This window comes from Peromyscus californicus, unplaced genomic scaffold (assembly GCF_007827085.1).
Source record: "Peromyscus californicus insignis strain IS unplaced genomic scaffold, ASM782708v3 Scaffold_3__1_contigs__length_106647218, whole genome shotgun sequence".
In the NCBI taxonomy this organism is placed as follows: Eukaryota; Metazoa; Chordata; class Mammalia; order Rodentia; family Cricetidae; genus Peromyscus; species Peromyscus californicus.
Genome location: NW_026294551.1, coordinates 52,701,406 through 52,723,164, shown reverse-complemented (window position 1 = coordinate 52,723,164; position 21,759 = coordinate 52,701,406). Strand labels below are relative to the sequence as shown.

At 47.2% G+C, this 21,759-nt stretch overlaps 1 protein-coding gene across 1 annotated transcript; it reads left to right on the top strand.

Moving 5' to 3' along the window:
• Window positions 1-916: 916 nt before the first annotated feature.
• Asgr2 (asialoglycoprotein receptor 2) lies at window positions 917-20,491 on the top strand. Its single transcript, XM_052758515.1, has 8 exons — window positions 917-1,096; window positions 12,926-13,057; window positions 13,306-13,401; window positions 14,014-14,085; window positions 14,821-14,907; window positions 15,008-15,153; window positions 19,842-19,948; window positions 20,189-20,491. The coding sequence occupies exons 1-8, from the start codon at window positions 973-975 to the stop codon at window positions 20,343-20,345; spliced, it is 921 nt and encodes a 306-aa protein (XP_052614475.1). The 5' UTR covers window positions 917-972; the 3' UTR covers window positions 20,346-20,491.
• Window positions 20,492-21,759: the final 1,268 nt, after the last annotated feature.

Below are 21,759 nucleotides of genomic sequence, written 5' to 3'. Positions count from 1 at the left end.
CTGGAAGGATTTGGGGAGGGAAAAAAAAGGAGTATGAGTGAGTCAGGCCGGAGTGGGGAGCCCGGTGCTGAGTGCATAGGAAGCTGTGGCTGTGGCTGGCGCCAGAGTCACAGGCTCAGATTGGGCAAGAACAGGGAACTGATCTGTAGGTCACTCTGATCCAAGATATTTGGAGACATCAACAGTTCTGGAAAATGAAGAGGCAGGAAGTGAAACAGGGGAGGGATGGAGAGGAAACAGCAAACTGTATCCTGGCCCCTCCACACCTGGCTCCCCTTCCTACATTGTGCAATGAGGGGCGGAGTGGTGTATGTGTGTGTACAAGGGGACGTCCCTTCTCCTTTCTCTGCTTGTGAGAACAGAAACATGTCTTCCACCCCCACTGCTCACTGTCCACGTTTCCAACTGTGTTTCTATTTCTATTTACTGTCCAAAGTCCCAGGGGGCAGGAGATGACAGGTTAGATGGACTTAGACACTCAGACACAGGGACTCGGCTCTCATCTAGACCCACCTCCTCCTCTCTCATCTGGCACCACCTGTCCAGTTCTCCCAGGTTTAACCCCTCTTTCTCCTTGTGCGTGGGCTGTCTTTGGAAGCCAGAGACAGCTCTCTAGACCTTTAACAGGTAACTGAGGTGGGGGGAGGCAGGTGGGACTGGGGATGTCTAGGGCTAAAAAAGAACATGGTTCAGGGACACTGCGGGAGGAATGGGAACATGCTGTGTAATTTGGTCCATAAGAGTATGTTAGGAAGGCTCCTGGCTGTGCAAAGAGCCAGACAGTCTCCTGGGAAGAGATGGGACCCTGCAGTATTTCAAGCCTTTATCCAAGCTAATCTCCAACCTCAAAACCACTCACCTTGACCTATTCAGGTCCCATCAGTCCCTCCACAGGAGATTGGCTTCTTAGCGTAAACCCAAGTTCCAGCTCCAAGAAAAACCTCAACTCAGCTCCAGCCCTCAGGGCCCACCATGGAGAAGGACTTTCAAGATATCCAGCAGCTGGACTCCGAGGAAAATGACCATCAGCTCAGCGGCGATGAGGAACTAGGCACCCATGGGCAGAATCCTAGGACAGAAAATCCATTCTGGAAAGGCAAGTGTTCAGTGTCTGGGGGCCTCACTTGGATCCGTGTCTCAGCTGCCAGCTCCTCTGTCTCACTCACATTCACTCAGTGAGCAGGGTGTACGTCTGTCCTAGTTAGGGTTTCTATTGCTGTGATGAAACACAGTGACCAAAAGCAACTTGGAGAGGAAAGGGTTTATTCGGCTTATGCTTTCACATTACTGTTCATCATTGAAGGAAGTCCGGACAGGAACTCAAGCAGGGCAGGAACCTGGAGGCAGGAGCCGGTGCAGAGGCCATGGAGGAGAGCTGCTTCCTGACTTGTTCCCCATGGCTTGCTCAGCCTGCTTTCTTATAGAACCCAGGACCACCAGCCCAGGGGTGACACCACCCACAATGGGCTGGGCCCTCCCACATCACCCACTAATCAAAATGCCTTACAGGCCTCCCTACAGCGCAATGTTATGGAGTCAGTTTCTCAGTAGAGGCTTCCTCCTGTCTGCTGACTCTAACTTGTGTCAAGTTGACATAGAACTAGCCAGTGCAGTGTCCCTCTAGATGTGAGCTGCTGACACCTCTGACTGCAGGGTCCCAAGGAAAGGGTGTGTGCCTAGAAGCGAGAGAACGCTGGGACCTAGAGATGAGTCCTTCCTCCAGACTGCCCGTGTGCAATGTATGTGCCTAGGAGGCGTGCAGAATCCAGAGCTGGGGTGGGGCATGAGTTGGGGTGCACAGAGAGATCCCAGGAGACCCCACTTGTTTCCTGCCTGAATCCCCCTCTTGCACATTTTGAACACAGGCTCCCCGTGGTTGGAAAAAGGTTTAGGGCAAGAGAGATCTTACCCTAGGCTCATTACCCAATGTGTTTCAGACACTTTAGTTTTTCATCTCAGAAGAAACTTGGAACTTGTGTTGTCTCACTTTGTAGCCCAGGCTGACTTGGAACTCACTGTGTAGCCTGAGCTAGCCTTGAACTCCCAGAAGTCCCCCTGTTTTAACCTCCTGAGTGCTGGGATCCCAGGTGTGCACTACCATGCCCAGCCAACTTGGACTCTTAACTATCTTTCAGATCTCTGGTGTTTTACACCTGTGTGGTCCAGTCACAGCATGGGCATCAGTGTCCTGTCTGTTCTAACATTGGTGTCTTTTCTGAGTCCATTTCAAATGGTCTTGGGATCTCATTTTGATAGATGCACTTTCTGATTATTGATTTTTGATGCTGGTAGTTCAACCCAGGGCCTTAGGCACATAGGCAAGTGTCATATCACTGAGACACCGTGTGTCTGAGTTGTCGACTTATCCATCTCCTTCATTTGGACTGTTTTCCTATTTCATTATGTCTTGTAACCTGTGGTGGGATTTGGAGCGTTGTGACTTCTGTCTTGCTGGGTGCTGGATGCTTTTGTATTCCTCTAAGTATTCTTCAGCTTTCTGCGGTGCAGGTAAGTGGCTTAGGACCTGTCTGACCCCTGGGTCCTTCAAGCTGTTTCCTCAGCATGGGGAGTCTGCTAGATTCTGTCCCGATTTCTCCCCGCTGCCCAGTGACCTGGAAAGTTCCTCTAGGTGTGAGCAGTGAGCTGAGCAACAGGAGGACTCATCTCGTTCATTCCCCGTCTTTCAGGGACCAGTGCCCTTCATGGCCTGATGTCCAGTGTCTTGAAAACTGTTGTTTCATACATACATGCATACACACATATATATGTATATGTATATGTGTATGCATGTATGTATATATATATATATATATATATATGTGTGTGTGTGTGTGTGTGTGTGTGTGTTTTAATTGACTTTTTCTAAAAGAATGTTAAATCTGGCAGCTTCCATTCCATCTTGAGTAGAGCATTTCAAACTTGCCTACACAGAGCTTTATGTTTTAACTCATATAATTCCCAGAACCACTACATCAGGAGGCTACACTTGTCACTGTTATTTTATACATGAAAAAAAGGGGACACTAAGAGATGGAATGGCCTGTCACGATGTCAGACCTAGTTGGTGACTCGGCTGGCTTACTCTGGGTTGACTGGCTTGGGACTTGTTAAGTCACAGGTCAGTTGGGAATCAGGACAAGGGTTTCCTGCATGACTGTTCTAGCAGAGGCAGTAGGGCTTTAGATGTGGATTTCCATCTGGGAAGACTGGTCAGAAAGTGTTTCTAGATGGAGCATTTCCCAGCCTGTCTTGTGCTGCTAAAACAGAATGCACAAGACTAAGAAACTTAGAATGAACAGGTATGTGTTGGCTCATGTTTCTTGAGTCTGGGAAGCCCGGGACTGAGGGCTGTGTCTGGTAGGGTTTCCTCATGTGTCACCCCAAAGTGGGAGGGCATGGGGAGGGTGAAAGGGACAGCAAAGAGGGAAGCTTTTTGCTGCAAGCCGCAATAATATGTAGTAGGATTTCAGCTGGCTGCGGCAAAGCTATACCTGGAAGAAGCCAAGGGCCTTCCAGAGGTCAAGCCAGGGCTCAAGGAGCCTTGTGATATTGGCTTTTGATTATTAGCCGTTTCCTGCTATGAATTTCTCATGTGCTGTTGTAGCTTTTCCATCATTTATTAGGCACAATTTCCCCTCTACTAATGGAATATTTAGATAACCTTCTGTGCAGTAATGCAGCCAGGATGCCTAATTCAGGCCTTTCTGTAATTATCGTCATTAGCAGCATCTAGCCAGGACCATCCCCAGACAGATGAAAGTATCTTATCAGAGATACCTCTGGACTCTCTAAGAACAGACTTAAGCATCCAGACTATCGGTTTGAGAAGGCCTGGTAGATGTGCTAATTAAGCTTAACTTTCTCCTTTCCAAAGTCTTATCTCTAGTTTTAGATCTACCCTTAACAATTAACTCAGAACAAAAGAGTTCCAATTTACAGGTACATCTAGCTGTGACGGAAGTGGCCCAGCCAAGTTGCCTAGCGACCAAGAATACTTCCCCTGCCCTGCCAGAAATGGCGGGGAGCAGAGATAGCTTGGAGAGATAAGGCCAAAGGCATAAAAGGCAGTTTTATTTTCAGAGGAGGGATGGAGAAGAAAAAAGAGAATGGAAGACCTAGATGGGTAAGAGCTGGAGAGGAACAGACTGAGATGGGGAAGAACTAGATAGAGGAGAACTAGATAGAGGAGAACTAGATAGAGAAGAACTAGATACAGGAGAACTAGATAGAGGAGAACTAGATAGAGGAGAACTAGATAGAGCAGAACTAGATAGAGCAGAACTAGATAGAGGAGAACTAGATAGAGCAGAACTAGATAGAGCAGAACTAGATAGAGGAGAACTAGATAGAGCAGAACTAGATAGAGGAGAACTAGATAGAGGAGAACTAGATAGAGCAGAACTAGATAGAGGAGAACTAGATAGAGGAGAACTAGATAGAGCAGAACTAGATAGAGCAGAACTAGATAGAGGAGAACTAGATAGAGCAGAACTAGATAGAGGAGAACTAGATAGAGCAGAACTAGATAGACCAGAACTAGATACGGGAGAACTAGATAGAGGAGAACTAGATAGAGGAGAACTAGATACAGGAGAACTAGATACAGGAGAACTAGATAGAGGAGAACTAGATAGAGGAGAACTAGATAGAGCAGAACTAGATACAGGAGAACTAGATAGAGCAGAACTAGATAGACCAGAACTAGATACGGGAGAACTAGATAGAGGAGAACTAGATAGAGGAGAACTAGATACAGGAGAACTAGATACAGGAGAACTAGATAGAGGAGAACTAGATAGAGCAGAACTAGATAGAGGAGAACTAGATAGAGCAGAACTAGATAGAGGAGAACTAGATAGAGCAGAACTAGATAGAGGAGAACTAGATAGAGGAGAACTAGATAGAGGAGAACTAGATAGAGCAGAACTAGATAGAGCAGAACTAGATAGAGCAGAACTAGATAGAGGAGAACTAGATAGAGGAGAACTAGATAGAGGAGAACTAGATACAGGAGAACTAGATAGAGGAGAACTAGATAGAGGAGAACTAGATAGAGCAGAACTAGATAGAGGAGAACTAGATAGAGGAGAACTAGATAGAGCAGAACTAGATAGAGGAGAACTAGATACAGGGGAACTAGATAGAGGAGAACTAGATAGAGGAGAACTAGATAGAGGAGAACTAGATAGAGGAGAACTAGATAGAGCAGAACTAGATAGAGCAGAACTAGATAGAGGAGAACTAGATACAGGAGAACTAGATAGAGGAGAACTAGATAGAGGAGAACTAGATAGAGGAGAACTAGATAGAGGAGAACTAGATAGAGGAGAACTAGATAGAGCAGAACTAGATAGAGCAGAACTAGATACAGGAGAACTAGATAGAGGAGAACTAGATACAGGAGAACTAGATACAGGAGAACTAGATAGAGGAGAACTAGATAGAGGAGAACTAGATAGAGGAGAACTAGATAGAGGAGAACTAGATAGAGCAGAACTAGATAGAGCAGAACTAGATAGAGGAGAACTAGATAGAGCAGAACTAGATAGAGGAGAACTAGATAGAGCAGAACTAGATAGAGGAGAACTAGATAGAGGAGAACTAGATAGAGGAGAACTAGATAGAGGAGAACTAGATACAGGAGAACTAGATAGAGGAGAACTAGATAGACCAGAACTAGATACGGGAGAACTAGATAGAGGAGAACTAGATAGAGGAGAACTAGATAGAGAGAACTAGATACAGGAGAACTAGATAGAGGAGAACTAGATACAGGAGAACTAGATAGAGAGAACTAGATAGAGGAGAACTAGATAGAGCAGAACTAGATAGAGGAGAACTAGATACAGGAGAACTAGATAGAGGAGAATTAGATAGACCAGAACTAGATACGGGAGAACTAGATAGAGGAGAACTAGATAGAGGAGAACTAGATAGAGAGAACTAGATAGAGGAGAACTAGATACAGGAGAACTAGATAGAGGAGAACTAGATAGACCAGAACTAGATACGGGAGAACTAGATAGAGGAGAACTAGATAGAGCAGAACTAGATAGAGCAGAACTAGATAGAGGAGAACTAGATAGAGGAGAACTAGATAGAGGAGAACTAGATAGAGGAGAACTAGACAGAGCAGAACTAGATAGAGGAGAACTAGATAGAGGAGAACTAGATAGAGCAGAACTAGATAGAGCAGAACTAGATAGAGAGAACTAGATACAGGAGAACTAGATACAGGAGAACTAGATAGAGGAGAACTAGATAGAGCAGAACTAGATACAGGAGAACTAGATAGAGGAGAACTAGATAGAGGAGAACTAGATAGAGGAGAACTAGATAGAGGAGAACTAGATAGAGAGAACTAGATAGAGAGAACTAGATAGAGGAGAACTAGATAGAGGAGAACTAGATAGAGGAGAACTAGATAGAGGAGAACTAGATAGAGGAGAACTAGATAGAGGAGAACTAGATAGAGCAGAACTAGATAGAGCAGAACTAGATAGAGGAGAACTAGATAGAGCAGAACTAGATAGAGGAGAACTAGATAGAGGAGAACTAGATACAGGAGAACTAGATAGAGGAGAACTAGATAGAGCAGACCTAGATAGAGGAGAACTAGATACAGGAGAACTAGATAGAGGAGAACTAGATAGAGCAGAACTAGATAGAGGAGAACTAGATAGAGCAGAACTAGATAGAGGAGAACTAGATAGAGGAGAACTAGATACAGGAGAACTAGATAGAGGAGAACTAGATAGAGCAGAACTAGATAGAGGAGAACTAGATACAGGAGAACTAGATAGAGGAGAACTAGATAGAGCAGAACTAGATAGAGGAGAACTAGATAGAGGAGAACTAGATAGAGCAGAACTAGATAGAGGAGAACTAGATAGAGGAGAACTAGATAGAGGAGAACTAGATAGAGGAGAACTAGATAGAGCAGAACTAGATAGAGCAGAACTAGATAGAGGAGAACTAGATAGAGGAGAACTAGATAGAGCAGAACTAGATAGAGGAGAACTAGATAGAGGAGAACTAGATACAGGAGAACTAGATAGAGGAGAACTAGATACAGGAGAACTAGATAGAGCAGAACTAGATAGAGCAGAACTAGATAGAGGAGAACTAGATACAGGAGAACTAGATAGAGCAGAACTAGATAGAGGAGAACTAGATAGAGGAGAACTAAATACAGGAGAACTAGATAGAGGAGAACTAGATAGAGGAGAACTAGATAGAGCAGAACTAGATAGAGCAGAACTAGATAGAGGAGAACTAGATAGAGGAGAACTAGATAGAGGAGAACTAGATACAGGAGAACTAGATAGAGGAGAACTAGATAGAGGAGAACTAGATAGAGCAGAACTAGATAGAGGAGAACTAGATAGAGGAGAACTAGATAGAGCAGAACTAGATAGAGCAGAACTAGATAGAGGAGAACTAGATAGAGGAGAACTAGATAGAGGAGAACTAGATAGACCAGAACTAGATACGGGAGAACTAGATAGAGGAGAACTGGATAGAGGAGAACTAGATAGAGCAGAACTAGATAGAGCAGAACTAGATACAGGAGAACTAGATAGAGGAGAACTAGATACAGGAGAACTAGATAGAGGAGAACTAGATAGAGGAGAACTAGATAGAGGAGAACTAGATAGAGCAGAACTAGATACAGGAGAACTAGATAGAGGAGAACTAGATAGAGGAGAACTAGATAGAGGAGAACTAGATACAGGAGAACTAGATAGAGGAGAACTAGATAGAGCAGAACTAGATACAGGAGAACTAGATAGAGGAGAACTAGATAGAGGAGAACTAGATAGAGCAGAACTAGATAGAGGAGAACTAGATAGAGGAGAACTAGATAGAGCAGAACTAGATAGAGGAGAACTAGATACAGGAGAACTAGATAGAGGAGAACTAGATAGAGGAGAACTAGATAGAGCAGAACTAGATAGAGGAGAACTAGATAGAGGAGAACTAGATAGAGGAGAACTAGATACAGGAGAACTAGATAGAGCAGAACTAGATACAGGAGAACTAGATACAGGAGAACTAGATAGAGGAGAACTAGATAGAGCAGAACTAGATAGAGGAGAACTAGATAGAGGAGAACTAGATAGAGGAGAACTAGATAGAGGAGAACTAGATAGAGCAGAACTAGATAGAGGAGAACTAGATAGAGAGAACTAGATAGAGAGAACTAGATAGAGGAGAACTAGATAGAGGAGAACTAGATAGAGGAGAACTAGATAGAGCAGAACTAGATAGAGCAGAACTAGATAGAGGAGAACTAGATAGAGCAGAACTAGATAGAGGAGAACTAGATAGAGAGAACTAGATAGAGGAGAACTAGATAGAGCAGAACTAGATAGAGGAGAACTAGATAGAGGAGAACTAGATAGAGGAGAACTAGATAGAGGAGAACTAGATAGAGCAGAACTAGATAGAGGAGAACTAGATAGAGAGAACTAGATAGAGAGAACTAGATAGAGGAGAACTAGATAGAGGAGAACTAGATAGAGGAGAACTAGATAGAGCAGAACTAGATAGAGCAGAACTAGATAGAGGAGAACTAGATAGAGCAGAACTAGATAGAGGAGAACTAGATACAGGAGAACTAGATAGAGGAGAACTAGAGAGAGGAGAACTAGATAGAGGAGAACTAGATAGAGGAGAACTAGATAGAGGAGAACTAGATAGAGCAGAACTAGATAGAGGAGAACTAGATACAGGAGAACTAGATAGAGGAGAACTAGATACAGGAGAACTAGATAGAGGAGAACTAGATAGAGCAGAACTAGATAGAGCAGAACTAGATAGAGGAGAACTAGATAGAGCAGAACTAGATAGAGGAGAACTAGATAGAGAGAACTAGATACAGGAGAACTAGATAGAGCAGAACTAGATAGAGGAGAACTAGATAGAGGAGAACTAGATAGAGGAGAACTAGATAGAGGAGAACTAGATAGAGCAGAACTAGATAGAGGAGAACTAGATAGAGGAGAACTAGATAGAGCAGAACTAGATAGAGGAGAACTAGATAGAGGAGAACTAGATAGACCAGAACTAGATACGGGAGAACTAGATAGAGGAGAACTAGATAGAGGAGAACTAGATAGAGCAGAACTAGATAGAGCAGAACTAGATAGAGGAGAACTAGATACAGGAGAACTAGATAGAGGAGAACTAGATAGAGGAGAACTAGATAGAGGAGAACTAGATACAGGAGAACTAGATAGAGAAGAACTAGATACAGGAGAACTAGATAGAGCAGAACTAGATAGAGGAGAACTAGATAGAGCAGAACTAGATAGAGGAGAACTAGATAGAGGAGAACTAGATAGAGGAGAACTAGATACAGGAGAACTAGATAGAGGAGAACTAGATAGAGCAGAACTAGATAGAGGAGAACTAGATAGAGGAGAACTAGATAGAGCAGAACTAGATAGAGGAGAACTAGATAGAGCAGAACTAGATAGACCAGAACTAGATACGGGAGAACTAGATACAGGAGAACTAGATAGAGGAGAACTAGATAGAGGAGAACTAGATAGAGAAGAACTAGATAGAGGAGAACTAGATAGAGGAGAACTAGATAGAGGAGAACTAGATAGAGGAGAACTAGATAGAGGAGAACTAGATACAGGAGAACTAGATAGAGGAGAACTAGATAGAGGAGAACTAGATAGAGGAGAACTAGATACAGGAGAACTAGATAGAGGAGAACTAGATACAGGAGAACTAGATAGAGGAGAACTAGATAGAGCAGAACTAGATAGAGGAGAACTAGATAGAGGAGAACTAGATAGAGGAGAACTAGATAGAGCAGAACTAGATAGAGCAGAACTAGATACAGGAGAACTAGATAGAGGAGAACTAGATAGAGCAGAACTAGATAGAGGAGAACTAGATAGAGCAGAACTAGATAGAGGAGAACTAGATAGAGGAGAACTAGATAGAGCAGAACTAGATTCAGGAGAACTAGATAGAGCAGAACTAGGTAGAGCAGAACTAGATAGAGGAGAACTAGATACAGGAGAACTAGATACGGGAGAACTAGATAGAGGAGAACTAGATAGAGGAGAACTAGATAGAGGAGAACTAGATACAGGAGAACTAGATACAGGAGAACTAGATAGAGCAGAACTACATAGAGGAGAACTAGATAGAGGAGAACTAGATAGAGGAGAACTAGATAGAGCAGAACTAGATAGAGGAGAACTAGATAGAGCAGAACTAGATAGAGCAGAACTAGATAGAGCAGAACTAGATAGAGGAGAACTAGATAGAGGAGAACTAGATAGAGGAGAACTAGATAGAGCAGAACTAGATAGAGGAGAACTAGATAGAGCAGAACTAGATAGAGCAGAACTAGATAGAGGAGAACTAGATAGAGCAGAACTAGATAGAGGAGAACTAGATAGAGGAGAACTAGATAGAGCAGAACTAGATAGAGCAGAACTAGATAGAGGAGAACTAGATACGGGAGAACTAGATAGAGGAGAACTAGATAGAGCAGAACTAGATAGAGGAGAACTAGATAGAGGAGAACTAGATAGAGCAGAACTAGATAGAGGAGAACTAGATAGAGGAGAACTAGATAGAGCAGAACTAGATAGAGCAGAACTAGATAGAGCAGAACTAGATAGAGGAGAACTAGATAGAGGAGAACTAGATAGAGGAGAACTAGATACAGGAGAACTAGATAGAGGAGAACTAGATAGAGGAGAACTAGATAGAGCAGAACTAGATAGAGGAGAACTAGATAGAGCAGAACTAGATAGAGGAGAACTAGATAGAGGAGAACTAGATAGAGCAGAACTAGATAGAGGAGAACTAGATAGAGCAGAACTAGATAGAGGAGAACTAGATAGAGGAGAACTAGATAGAGGAGAACTAGATACAGGAGAACTAGATAGAGGAGAACTAGATAGAGCAGAACTAGATAGAGGAGAACTAGATAGAGCAGAACTAGATAGAGGAGAACTAGATAGAGGAGAACTAGATAGAGCAGAACTAGATAGAGCAGAACTAGATTCAGGAGAACTAGATAGAGCAGAACTAGGTAGAGGAGAACTGGATACAGGAGAACTAGATTGACGGGGCTAGAGGAGAGGACTAGAGGAATGAAATGGAAGACAAGGAAGAGCCAGACGGGGAAGAACTAGGTGGGTAAGAACAAGATGGGAAGAAGTAAGGAGAAGGAAAGAATGAGAGAGAACTTAGAAGATTAGAGAGAGGAACTAAGGAGGAAGAGGAGCTAAGATCGGGAAGAACAAGATGGATGAGAACCAAGATGAGGCAGAAATAGAGGAAGGGATTAAGATGGGGGAACAGCATTAAATGTAGAGAGAAATAGGCAAGAAAGGAGCTAAGTAAGAGCAAAATAGAAGCCGTGCAGAGAGAGAACTGACTGAGAAGAATAAAGTATATGGCCAAAAGAGTTTCGTGTACATAGATTCATTTAATATCGTCCAAGATTAGATTATCAGCTGGTTGTGGATTTTTCCTGGACCCTGGGAGAGGACTATCGAGGGGGCTGGACCCCAATTGTCCCCGTTAGCTCTTAATAAGGCTGCTCTCTTGCAATGATGTCAACAATCCACTCAGGACGGCAGAGTTCTCAAGACCTACCCACCTTCCACTAGGCCCTACCTCCCAACACCGCTGCAGTGGGGATAATGTTGGGGGCACATTCCAATCACAGCAGAGAGGGATGCAGGTTTCAGAAGGGTGTCAGGGGCGGTGAGAAGCAGGGGAGGCTGTGCTTAGGGGTTTGGGGTTGGGGAGAACTCTAGGTTAAATTGGGGCCCTAAGTATGGCTGCAAACGTCTGACTCAGTATAGCAGTGGGAAATGACCTCAGGAGGATTCCTGGCTCCTGACTGAGATGATCCCCTGGATGTGAGCTTGCTTTGGCATGGTGACATGGACACAGAGAAGGCTACAGAGCCACAGGCTGATGCAGAGGAGTCTGGGTACAGGTAGATGGTACAAAAGCAAGGGGAGGGGTGAGAGGAGTCACGCCTCTGGCTCTGGAGAGGCAAGCCAGTTCATGCAGGTGAAGATACAGGTGCGTGAGGTTGCAAATAACTGTGTGGCAAAGTGTATGGATGTGTGCACAAGTCTTCGAGTCTGTGTGCTTGTTAGAGTAAAAAGAAGTAGGTGTGAGTGTGGGGCAGATGGATAAAGGCGCAGGAGAGGCCACTGAGAGATGATGGAAGGACAAAGGGACAGCTCTGCCAGTGACATTTGGGGATGAGAACAGGGGTGGTGGGAGTTGCGGGGAGATGGGTAAAGTGGATGGACCTGGAAAGTGGCTTTTGGGGCATACTTTATGGCGGGATGAGTTGGGCTGGAGAATCCCAGTGGAATTGTGAAGGAAGGCATTGTTCCAGTATTGGGCTTGTGTGACGGATGTGGGCATTGTCTAAGAAGAGCACATGATCTAGCCTGTCAACACTCCAGTCTGAAGGGACAGGGGCCATGGAAGGACAGAGGTGATCTGTAGGTCTCTTTGACTCATGGGCAGGAAGAAAAAACCATTGGTAGACCTCCTTTTTTAGGGTGTCTAGGAAAGGCCAGTTCTGCACCTCTGTCTTCTCTGTGTCTCCAGTCCCCAGGTGTAAGATCTCACCTGTGTATACAGCTGGTTCATCTTGTAGCATGTGCAAGTGAGTGCTTGAACGTGTTCATGTGGATGCATGTGTGTAACTGTGTGTGTGTGTGTGTGTGTGTGTGTGTGTGTGTGTGTGTGTGTAGAATCAAAATCCATCCAATTCCCTCAGCCCCCACCTGATTTTTTCCCTTACCCAGGCTGTGCCTCCTCAGACTCACGTGCCCCATGTTTCCTTCTGAGTCTTGTTCTCTGTCTCTCGTCCTCTGGAATTGTTTTCTGACACACACTCTCTCTCCTCTCACAGGGCAGCCTCCTTCCCCGCCCTTTCCACAGTGCCTCAGCTTCAGGCTCTACCTCAGTCTGCTTGCCCTGGCCTTCAATGTCCTGCTGCTGGTGGTCGTCTGTGTGATTTCATCGCAAAGTGAGGTCATGGCTGGCAGGGATGAGGCCAGGATAGAGAAGTGCTCTGGGGAGTGGCGGGGCACAGATGGGGGGAGGAAAAGGAGAAGAGGTGGAGGCAGCTTGGGGCAGCAGGGTCCGGGTGCAGACGGAAATCAATGGTGTGGAAACGACTGGATCATTGATGGTAGTAGTGATGGGTTATATGGGGTCAGTCACAAGGACAGTGATATGACACTGTGACACAGCCCCACACCTAACTGGTCCCAAATGTCCCCTGACAAGGCATGCGGCTGCAAGAGGAGTTTCGGACCCTGAAAGAAAATTTCAGCAACTTCTCCTCCAGCACCCTGATGGAGTTCAGGGCTCTGGATTCCCACGGTGAGTTGGGCAAGATGACTGGGACTTTATCCATAGGAACGCTTTATCCACGTATGTTTATCCATCCAGACTTGCTGGGCATGGTGCTGGGTCTGCAGTCGGAGTGTGTTCATGGCCTGTGGGGATAAAAACCAGGGAGACAATCCAGCCAGGGGAACTGGCAAGGCTTCTGGAGACGTGGTTCATGACTGAAGGGGCTTGGAGGGTGAATCTGGGCATGAGGTGATATGATGGTGGTTAGTGCCAGATAGAAACAAGAAGCCATGATGGTCAAAGGTAAAGAAGACCACTCTACATTTTAGGACCGAGTACACTTTCAGTGTGGCCGGAGGTGGTGACTGATGGACAGCGGTGATGGGTCAGAGAGATGGAGGGACCAGGTCACACGGCAAGCTGTGTGGACTGAGTCGGGCTTGGCCTGAAAACGTGGGGAGCCAGTGAAAGAATTTAAGCAGCACAGCGGCCTCACTTGGGTGAGGCTGGGAGTCTAGGCATAGATAAGCAGCATGTGGGGAAATGTAACAGAACCTTCTGGGTACCCAGGAGTGTGCGTCTGGAAAAGCATTTGGGAGGCAGACTGACGGGGAAGCCATTTACCATTCCTTCTCTCAGGAGGTAGCAGAGATGACAAATTGACATCCTGGGGAGCCACACTGGAGAAAAAGCAGCAGGACCTGAGAGCAGGTCAGAGGTCACCCCCAAGCCCCACTTCTGGGTCATGGTGATGTGTAGTGTGGTATGTATCTGGGTGTTTCCACAGCCCCCACTTCTGGGTCATGGTGATGTGTAGTGTGGTATGTATCTGTGTGTTTCTCCAACCCCCACTTCTGGGTCATGGTGATGTGTAGTGTGGTATGTATCTGTGTGTTTCCACAGCCCCCACTTCTGGGTCATGGTGATGTGTAGTGTGGTATGTATCTGTGTGTTTCTCCAACCCCCACTTCTGGGTCATGGTGATGTGTAGTGTGGTATGTATCTGTGTGTTTCCACAGCCCCCACTTCTGGGTCATGGTGATGTGTAGTGTGGTATGTATCTGTGTGTTTCTCCAACCCCCACTTCTGGGTCATGGTGATGTGTAGTGTGTGTATCTGGGTGTTTCTCCAACCTCCACTTCTGGTCATGGTGATGTGTAGTGTGGTATGTATCTGTGTGTTTCCACAGCCCCCACTTCTGGTCATGGTGATGTGTAGTGTGGTATGTATCTGTGTGTTTCCACAGCCCCCACTTCTGGGTGATGGTGATGTGTGGTGTGGTATGTATCTGTGTGTTTCCACAGCCCCCACTTCTGGGTGATGGTGATGTGTGGTGTAGTATGCATCTGTGTGTTTCCCCAGACAGTAGCTGGAGTTCTGTGCCTGGTCTTGGCAGGTGTGGAGCCGCATGTCCGCTGCATCTCTGTCCATGTGTTTGTCCCTTAGATCACTCCACCTTGCTCCTGCACCTGAAGCACTTCCCGCTGGATTTTCGAACCCTGAGCTGTCAGCTGGCCTTCTTCCAGAGCAATGGTAGAGACGGGGATGGGGGCGGGGGACAGGGACGGCTCTGATTCTAGTGTCTGTTTCCTCCAGCTGGATCTCATTTCCCTCTGCCCTTCTGTCCCCTCAGGCACAGAATGCTGCCCTGTTAACTGGGTGGAGCATGGGGGCAGCTGCTACTGGTTTTCAAAGGATGGACTGACCTGGGCTGAGGCTGCTGAGTACTGCCAGCTAGAGAGTGCACACCTGCTGGTCATCAACTCCTGGGAGGAGCAGGTGAGCAAACTTGAAGACAGGTTTGACCAAGCAGCCTGGTGAAGCTTCTGTTAGTTACCTATTACTATTTACTTTATTATTATTATTATTATTATTATTATTATTATTATTATTATTATTATTACTGAGTGTGTGTGCCATGGCATGCACATGGAGGTCAGAAGATGACTTTGTGGAACTGGTCTTCTCCTTCTTCCTTTATGTGAGTTCTGGAGATTGAACTTAGGTCATCAGGCTTATGTTCATCTGTTGAGTCATCTCGCTGGCCCTTGTATTTCTTATTTATTTACTTAATTTGTTTGCTTTCTTCTTCTTCTTTCATTATCCTTTTAGAATTTCATACTTTCTTTTCTTTTCTTTTTTTTTTTTCTTTTGCAATACAATTCAGTTCTACATATCAGCCACGGATTCCCTTGTTCTCCCCCCTCCGGCCCCCCTCACCTTCCCCCCAGCCCACCCCCCATTCCCACCTCCTCCAGGGCAAAGCCTTCCCCACAGACTGAGGTCAACCTGGTAGACTCAGTCCAAGTAGGTCCAGTCCCCTCCTCCCAGGCCGAGCCAAGCGATCCTGCATAGGCCGGAACACATTGTATAAAAGTATGAAATTCTTACTTTTATACAATGTGTTCCGATTTAATCTACTCCCTCTTTGACCTTCCTTCCAAATTCTACCAGAACCACTGTATCACATATCATATGTCCTCCCAATTTCACACCTTCTCCTCCTCCTCCTTCCTCCTCCTCTTCTTCCTCTCCTCCTTCTCCTTCTTCTTTTTTTAGTTTTTTGAGACAGGGTTTCTCTGCGTAGCTTTGGAGCCTGTCCTGGAACTCCCTCTGTAGCCCAGGCTGGCCTTGAACTCACAGAGATCCGCCTGCCTCGGCCTCCCAAGTGCTGGGATTAAAGGCATGCACCACCACTGCCCGGAGTTCTTCTTTTTTAAAACCCAATGAGTCCAGCTGGTGTTTCTAGTATGTGAGTAGGTATAGGGCCGTCCGCTGGAACGTGAGTGTCCAATCACGGGCTGAAAGTCAGAGGCTGTGGAGGACTGGTGGGAAACAGTGTGTTTCTGGACGTGACAGGGTCACTGCACACGTGAACACGGCCATTGCACACGTGAACACGCAGTATTCACGTGTGCTCATGTGCAGTAGTCGTGCAGTAGTTTCAGGCACAAGACCTTCACTAGATCAAGCTAACCTAGATCCCAGGATGGATGGAAGCCTCAACCCTCCCCGAAGGACTCCTGGCTGCGGAGGGAGGTAGAGCAGTTTTCTTCCTGCATGCAGTTCTTATTTCACCTAAGGAAGAACACAGAAGAGTGTGATAGGGCTCTGGGCGGCTCAGGGTGGAACAGTAACTGGTCCTAAGAAGTGGGAGCCAGGGGCCAGGAGAGGCAGGGGCGGGGAGAGGCAGGGGCCCGGGGCCAGGGGCCAGGAGAGGCAGGGGTCGGGGGCCAGGAGAGGCAGGAGCCAGGAGAGCCAGGGGCCAGGGGCCAGGAGAGGCAGGGGTCGGGGGCCAGGAGAGGCAGGAGCCAGGAGAGCCAGGGGCCAGGGGCCAGGAGAGGCAGGGGTCGGGGGCCAGGAGAGGCAGGAGCCAGGAGAGCCAGGGGCCAGGAGAGGCAGGAGCCAGGAGAGCCAGGGGCCAGGAGAGGCAGGAGCCGGGGGCCAGGAGAGGCAGGAGCCAGGGGCCAGGAGAGGCAGGAGCCGGGGGCCAGGAGAGGCAGGGGCCAGGGGCCAGGAGAGGCAGGGGCCAGGGGCCAGGTGAGGCAGGGGTCAGGGACCAGGAGAAGCAGGGGTCGGGGGCCAGGAGAGGCAGGAGCCAGGGGCCAGGAGAGGCAGGAGCCTGGGGCCAGGAGAGGCAGGAGCCGGGGGCCAGGAGAGGCAGGGGCCAGGAGAGGCAGGAGCCGGGGGCCAGGAGAGGCAGGGGCCAGGAGAGGCAGGAGCCAGGAGAGGCAGGAGAGGCAGGAGCCAGGGGCCAGGAGAGGCAGGAGAGGCAGGAGCCAGGAGAGGCAGGGGCCAGGAGAGGCAGGGGCCAGGAGAGGCAGGGGCCAGGAGAGGCAGGAGCCAGGAGAGGCAGGGGCCAGGGGCCAGGAGAGGCAGGGGCCAGGAGAGGCAGGGGCCAGGGGCCAGGAGAGGCAGGGGCCAGGGGCCAGGTGAGGCAGGGGTCGGGGGCCAGGAGAGGCAGGGGCCAGGGGCCAGGTGACCAGGTGTTACAGAGACAGTCCTAGGACAGAATGCCAGCCTAGAAGATTTGGAAGTCAATCCAATGGAGGGTTTGAGAGTCCCTTCTTGCTGTGTGGGGTGTGGGGTGTGGCCAAAGGAACACAATGGGAAGACTTCAACTGCTCTCCTGCCGTGGGTCTAGGTCCTCACTGACCAGCGCTGCCTCGTGTCTTCCTTTCCCACTCTGTCTGTCCCCAGACAGTAACCTGAACACCGGAGTTCACGGAGGGGACCCGTCTGGTAGGGTGGGGGCAACAGTTTTGCACAAGGAGGGTAATGATAGCATTGACTGCAGTGCTCACTGCAATTTGGACATGTTCATGAGTTCATTTCTTTAATCCTCACCACCCCATTGGGGGGGCACCCTTATCGTTCCCACTTGGAGTTCAGGACGCCCGGGAAGAGAGAGGTCAAGTGATGTGCACAGAGCCAGCAACTCATCGTGGAGTCAGGATTGAGACCCACGTGGCCTCTTTGTCCAGTGTTTTCAACTACTGCCTGCCGCCTTAATACTAAACGGTCTATGGGGGCTTCGTTCTGTTTGGATTTGGAAGTGTTATGATGCTAAAGAAATTAAACCATTTGATACAGAAGTCAGAATGTATTTATTGAGTATTTGCTGTCTGTCAGGCTATGGAAGTGATTTTCATGGTAATTTCAAACATATTTTGCTTTACTGATTAGGTTGAAGTTGCTAGTATTTAGTTAATTTTGACATATGAAAACATCAATTTTATGTAACTCAGCCTCAGATTTGGCTCATGAGTTCATGACTACAGCTTCGTGGTGGACTGTGCTACCATCATTCTGAACATCCCACTTAACCCTTCCGGCCTTGAACTCATCTTTGGCTGACATACAGGGTGTGGTCCTTGCTTTTTTTTTTTTTTTTTAAGTCTCTGTCCATCATTTCAGTTCCAACCATTTTTGGGGTCTCTGTGTTTTAAATTAGTGGTTCTCAGTCTTGGGTAACAAATGTCAACCCCATGCCTCTTACTTTCAAAGTAAGTACGTTGTCCTCAAAAAATGACCCAATCAATGGTTTTTGGGACAAATGACTTTTGTGCTCAACTGTTGGTACACAGGCCATAGCTGGTTGTCATGTAAACACTCAGGTTTCTCTTTGGGGTGGGGCATGAGTTCCATGATGACTTCCCTCCTGTCACTGTTGTGAAGGGGTGCCGTTCCTTCTGTGTTCATGTAGGGAAGAGCAGACAATAATCTGGACTATTATTATTATTATTATTTTTTGGTCATCTAGCACTATTTGACTCCTCTGAGCATTGAGCTTGGGGGTTTTGATCGTGGACATTTGTCTTAGTTATTCAGTTTCTTTGTGATGGGAAGATGGCTACAGCATCAGGTAGCAACAACCAGAATATCCCGTCTCCAGGTCCCTTCACTCCATCCCTGTTGACACTTCTAAATCTGTGGAGCAGCCTTACCAGCCTGGGTGGTTGCTTCTTCACGAACTGGACACACATGTAGAATTCTAGACTTTATGGGTGCTCCTGTCTGCTCTTGGATGAGCAACCTTGGTCTCTGGGGAGAGTGAGTGGAATCGGGCAGTTTTTCTCCAAATGCAGGTGGGGACTCTTCACATGCTATCAAATGAGATTATTAGAGTGTATGCTGGTCAAACTGATTCTGCTTATTTTATAAAACCAGGTGACCATATGTTCCCTTGTAACCATCCAAAAAGATGGGATTTAGATTCCTGGGAGGGAACAGCCACATTTGTAAAACCTTGGAAAGGTTTTAGTCCTCAGGAGCCATCTGTAAGTGCGGGGACCTTTGCACTGAAGCCCCGACAGTTTCCTGACTGAGCCGGCTGCCTTTTACCCGGACATCTTCCTACTTTCAGTAGAGACTGTCAGGCCCCATGTAGTCAGGTCCAAATGCAGTTCTGGAAAGTGAGGCCAAGCTTGGAAGTGCTGGAGCCAGCAAACCTCAGGAAATGACATCCACATCCCTGCAAGAGAGCTAGGGGCCAATGAGGAGAAGAATGGAACAGGGTGTTTCATGGGTTCTGGGGCTTGTGGGGCAGCAAGGGCAGGACCACCAAGATTCTGTGCACAAGATGGGAAGGTCGTGTTGCCACAGCAGTGGTGCTAGGAATGGAGTGGGAAGTGGGCCCAGGCTGGGAACAGGATGTTGTCACAAGCTAGATACTGGATTGGCTTTCTGGGTTCTAAAATGTACCTCTCAAAGTGAGAGTCTCTATGGCAACCAACTCGGAGAGCTACTAAGGCTCAAATGAGATGATTCTTGCAAAGCACTTGGTCCAAAGTCAAGCCCAGCAAAGGTTCACTTAGCACTAGCTGTGCTCACAGAGGGAAAAGCCAGGGTAGCTGTTGGGAGCTGAGGCTTCAGCATGGGGCAGGTCAGGCTAGGGTGGGGTGGGGTCACAAGGATGCTCTCATGGATGAGGGATGAAGCAATCTGCTCTCACATTTGTTTTCTAGAAATTCGTTGTGAAGCACACGGGCCCGTTTCACACCTGGATAGGTCTCACTGACAGGGGCGGCTCCTGGAAATGGGTGGACGGAACCGAATATAGAGACAACTACAAGTCAGTACCTCCCTCCCGCGTGCATCTCTCTCCTACTGTCTGCTCCAGGGATGACCACCTGGCCTTTCACCTACAGGTCCCACAGGGGCCTATTTCCTCAACCTTCTCCTCCTCAACACCCCCATTTCCAAGCTTGTACATCTTCAACCCTTGAACCCTTCCAAGGCTGTGCTTTTTTGGGGTGGGAGGCAGGGTTGTAGGGAGGTTGGACCCTGAGTTTTCTTTGGCTTACCTTCTTAGGAATTGGGCCTCCACCCAGCCAGATAACTGGCAGGGTCATGAAGAGGGCGGAAGTGAAGATTGTGTCGAAATGTTCTCCGATGGCCGCTGGAATGACAACTTCTGTCGACAGGTGAACCGCTGGGCGTGTGAAAAGGGGCGCAATATCACCCACTAGGAGCCTGCTCTACCATGTCTTCCTTGTCGCCCCCCCCCACATCACCCCAACTTCTTCACTGGGGATATTGAAACAAGGAAGAGAAGCAGAGTCCCCAGCATGAGGAGGAGTTATGGGGAAACAGAAAGGGGGCGGCTTTATTGTCTCACACTTTGGGAAGGCTGAGATTCCAGCTCTCCACACTCACTGCAACTGTTATAAATTTCAGCCCTTGGAATGGAGTAGGAAAAAAAAAAGAAAGAAATGATACTTGAAAGTCATGTGATCTGGTTATTTGGAACTGAGGCAAAAGAAAGGGAGCCGGGAGGGTCTGGAGGAAGCAAGGTGTGAGTCCCCGATGACCATCCGTGATACACTGGTGTTCAGAGTGAGGGAGGAACCTCGCTGGCTGCCATCTGGATGGTTGGATCTGCTGCAAGAACCTCAGAGACTCCTGGAAGAGGAGTGTTCTCTGACCTCAAGGGCTCCCCAAGCTGAGTTGGCAGGGAATGCCTTCACTCTAATCCAAGTCCCAGGGGAAGGAAGGCACACACACATACACACACACACACACACACACACACACACACACACACACACACACACCCTAAGGTTCCTCTTTCCCCTCCACTTCCACCCAGAACTCACCACTTCCAGGGTGTGCTGTTGGGGTGCTTCCTATTACTCACGCGATTCTACATAGACTCAAATAGCACCCCAACACACTCTTTGCGGCGTCTGTGATCATTCTTCTAATAGATGCCACTACCTGAAAGGATTTTACTTCATCGAATGTAGCAGCTGTAGAGAAACCTAACGTGTGAATGTTCTCTGCTTTAATTATTTACTGCAATAGGAACAGAGTTGGCATCTTTGTGTGTCTTTATCTCTAATGTTGGAAACTTCTGATGAGTCAAGAGTTTCCAATGCTTGGCTACGAATTTCCAACGACTCTCCCCTTAATTAACACAGTTTGCATCAAATTTGAACAAGATACTGGGAACCAGGAAACTTTGATTTACATAGCCATCTCTGGTCACCAGCATGGAAAGTCCCATTCCTGTGACCTTGCCATTTGCAGCCCATGTGGCCTCTAGTCCAGTTCTCAACAGAGTCCTCATTGCTACCTAAGCAATCTGTGTTCCTACCGCACTCTAAGCTCTGACCCCAGGATCGCCCATTATGTTTTGCAGCCTAAGCTTTTCCCAGCCTACATTCTCCAAAAGCTTTCAAATTCCTTCTGCAAACCGGCTCCAAACGCTTAAGAGGCACATTGCACATAGCTGCTGTAGCAACCCCACTTCTTTGGTACTGATTTTCTTTATCAATTGGCTCTTTTTGCCTTGACACAATACCCAAGAGAAAGCCGGAAGGAAAGAAAGGAACTATTTCAGACCATAGTCCTTGGCTTCACTGACTCTGGGAACACGGTAAG